The sequence below is a fragment of the Echinops telfairi genome, unplaced genomic scaffold, assembly GCF_000313985.2.
Source record: "Echinops telfairi isolate 266 unplaced genomic scaffold, ASM31398v2 ScPeMD7_23;HRSCAF=83, whole genome shotgun sequence".
In the NCBI taxonomy this organism is placed as follows: domain Eukaryota; kingdom Metazoa; phylum Chordata; class Mammalia; order Afrosoricida; family Tenrecidae; genus Echinops; species Echinops telfairi.
Window position 1 is genome coordinate 7,540,349 of NW_022103920.1, and position 2,885 is coordinate 7,543,233.

General features: G+C 57.7%; 1 protein-coding gene across 1 annotated transcript in view; it reads left to right on the forward strand.

Annotated features, from left to right (window-relative positions):
- ATP6V0A4 (ATPase H+ transporting V0 subunit a4) overlaps positions 1–2,885 on the forward strand; it is an 89,252-nt gene that overhangs the window by 65,976 nt on the left and 20,391 nt on the right. Inside the window, exon 12 of the mRNA XM_045288918.1 lies at positions 2,266–2,423. Within this exon, the coding sequence (XP_045144853.1) occupies positions 2,266–2,423 (158 nt within the window). The remainder of the gene's footprint in view (positions 1–2,265; positions 2,424–2,885) is intronic.

Sequence of the window (2,885 nt, forward strand, 5' to 3'; positions counted from 1 at the left end):
GGAGCTAGCTCACTGATGGCCGTGGGCTTTGGCCTCAGTTAAAGGTGCATCGTGGGGCCCGGGAGGCCATGGCAGTGTCAGCAGTGAACCAGCCTGGCCGCTGGGTTTGAGCTCACCCCCAAAGGTGCGTTGGAAGAAAGGCCTGGTGATTTCCATACACAAACCCAGGCACTGACAAGCCCCTAGACTGCAGTTCCATCCTGATGCACGTCGGGTAAGGTGACCAGACATCCCGCTTTTGGTGTGACAGTCCCAATTCTTAACAATTTTTCCCGTGTCCTGCGGCGTTTTCAAAAAGTCCCGATATTTGGAAAGAACGCACGACAAGCTAGGGTATACGGTTTTCGGCTGCCATGTGGCTGTTTCGCCAGGATATGAGTTTTATCCATGGTGTCCCGCTTCACCAGTGTTAAAGTCTGGTCACCTTAACATAGGGGGCGGTCACAAGTCGGAGTCCGCTCTGCCCCAGGTAACAGGTAACAGCTCGTCCCACATGTCAGGTGAGGGAGGGAGGCAGCAGCTCTGGAAGGGAGCATGTTCCAGCACAGGACTGGGGGCCGTGCCCGGAGGGCAGGGCAGGTCCTGGTGTCCGGCGGTCCCTGCCTCACTCTCCAGCAGGGCATGTCTCTGGCTGCTCGGAGCAACTTGCTTTCAACTTTAAGGCAAAGTGTGGGGGCGGGGCTCTCGAGGCCCCCGGCTTCTGCCGCGTTTTAAGTAAGACCTGTGTGCGATTCTGGATCGGGGCTTTTGATGAAGCAGTTTTAGGGTTAGAGAAAAGTGCAGGTCACACAGCAAGCTCCCAGAGCCTGTCCTCTCCCCCACGCAGACCCTCCCTGTGCCCACATCTCACATCCGAGTGGCACGTGGCCCTGGTGTCCTGGATTCCACAGGAACACTCCCAGGTCTAGAACTTACCTGGGCCACTGATAGGAGCTTGGAAGCGGGGGAAGTGGCAGGGCTGCGGGGCACAAGGAAAGAGTTGGTCACAAGATGGCAGTGTTGCCCCACAAGCTGTTCACGGGGGCTGGGCTGACACAGGAGAGCCCCCAAAGGTGGCGGCACATGGCACCTGTCAGAAAGGCAAGAAGGCAGAGGTATTGGGGGAAGAGGGACAGAGGTCGGGCTTCCCTGTCTGAGTAAAATCCCTCTGCAGCAAGGTGGGCAGGCTCAGTCTTGAGAGTTCTGACGGGTGGCAGGGCATTGTGGTCCTCATGACAGCAGACGAGCCCCATGACTCAGTTGTTCAGGGCTCAGCTGCAGATTTCAAGGTCGGCAGTTCAAACCCACCAGTCACACACAGCATAGGAGGATGTGGCAGGTTGCTGCTGAAAAGATTTACAGGCTCAGAAAACCTGAGCATCACGGGGCATTCTGTCCTTCAGGGTCACTGAGGGAGCCTGGTAGCATTGTGGGTTAGGCCGCAGTGGGCTGTGAATCGCAACGTGAATGGTTCAGGCCCAGCAGCTGCTCCCAGGGAGAAAGATGAGGCTGTCTGCTCTGTACTGACTCACAGTCTTGGAAACCCCTTGAGCAGTTTCCCTGTCCTACAGGGTCACTCTGAGTCAGCATGGACCAAGGGCAGTGGGTTGTGGGTCGTGTCTAAAGATGTCCCTCCGTCCACACTCTGGTCTGTTCTGAGAAGGCAGCTCTCCCCACCCCCCATCGTACATTGAGTGCCTTCCACCCTGGGGGGCTCATCTCTGACAAGGCGTTGCTGCTCTTCCCGATGGGTCAGTAACTGACCGTGTTGTATTGCCGCCCATCGGGTTTCCAGCGGCCAGTCCCTCTGAAGTGGACAGCCTTGCCCTTCTTCACAGTCTCTTCTTAATCTGGCAGCTCTGCTGAAACCGGTTCCCTTTGGGTGACCCTGCTGGCCTGGGACATACCAGTGCCACAGCCTCGCAGTGACAGACAAGCCACGCAGAATGGGAAAGTGACAGGCGTGTGGGGACAGGCTCACTGCAGAGCTTACCTGTGCCCGGCAGGTGTTGGACCCCTGTCTGTGCGCGTGCGAACTAGGCAGCCTTTCATGGTGAAAGGCCGCTCCTTTCTTTGGGCTGCTTTCAAAGCGCTTGAAGACGAAACCACGTGGCTCAGGTGCCGGCTGGCCCTGGGGTGGAGGGTGTGGCCAGTGCCATCACCCACTGTGGAAAAGGAACTTCCCAGGTTCTAGTCTCCGGTGTGATGGGTGTGACTGGCTCTGGGCTGCTCTGGGGGCTGCCGGCCTGCGGCCCCTGCCCACCGCCCTCTCGTCTCCGCAACCAGATTTGGAACACCTTCTTCCACGGACGCTACCTGCTCCTGCTCATGGGGGTCTTCTCCATCTACACGGGCCTCATCTACAACGACTGCTTCTCCAAGTCCCTCAACATCTTCGGCTCTTCTTGGAGCGTCCGCTCCATGTTCAGAAACGGCACCTGGAAGTAAGTGGGTGGGTGGAGTGGGCCCCTCCCTGAGGGTCTTCAGGACAGGGGTGGGGCAGGGTGTGGGTGGGTGGGATCTGGGTCTACCTCTTCTCGGAGACTCTCCTGCAAGTTCCACCTCAGGAGGGGGCGTGGTTCCTGGTTCCCCTTCCTCTGTGTCCGTGCCACACAGTCAGATGTGGGCAGCTCTGAAACCATGGAGCTCAACCAAACCTGCGCTAGGGAATCTGGCAGCATTTTGGTTATGTGTTGGGCTGCTAACTGCGAGGTGAGCAGTTTGAATCTACCAGTTGCTCCCCTGGGGGAAGAGGAGGCTTTCTACTCTCCTGAAGGGTTCATCTTTGAAACCCACAGGGGCAGCTCTACCGATGCCCTTGGGTGTTAGCCACGTGGTGTTGAGATGGCAATAGACCCGCGTGAGTAGACACAGTAGTAAACACAGGATCCTGAGTAAGAGGACCC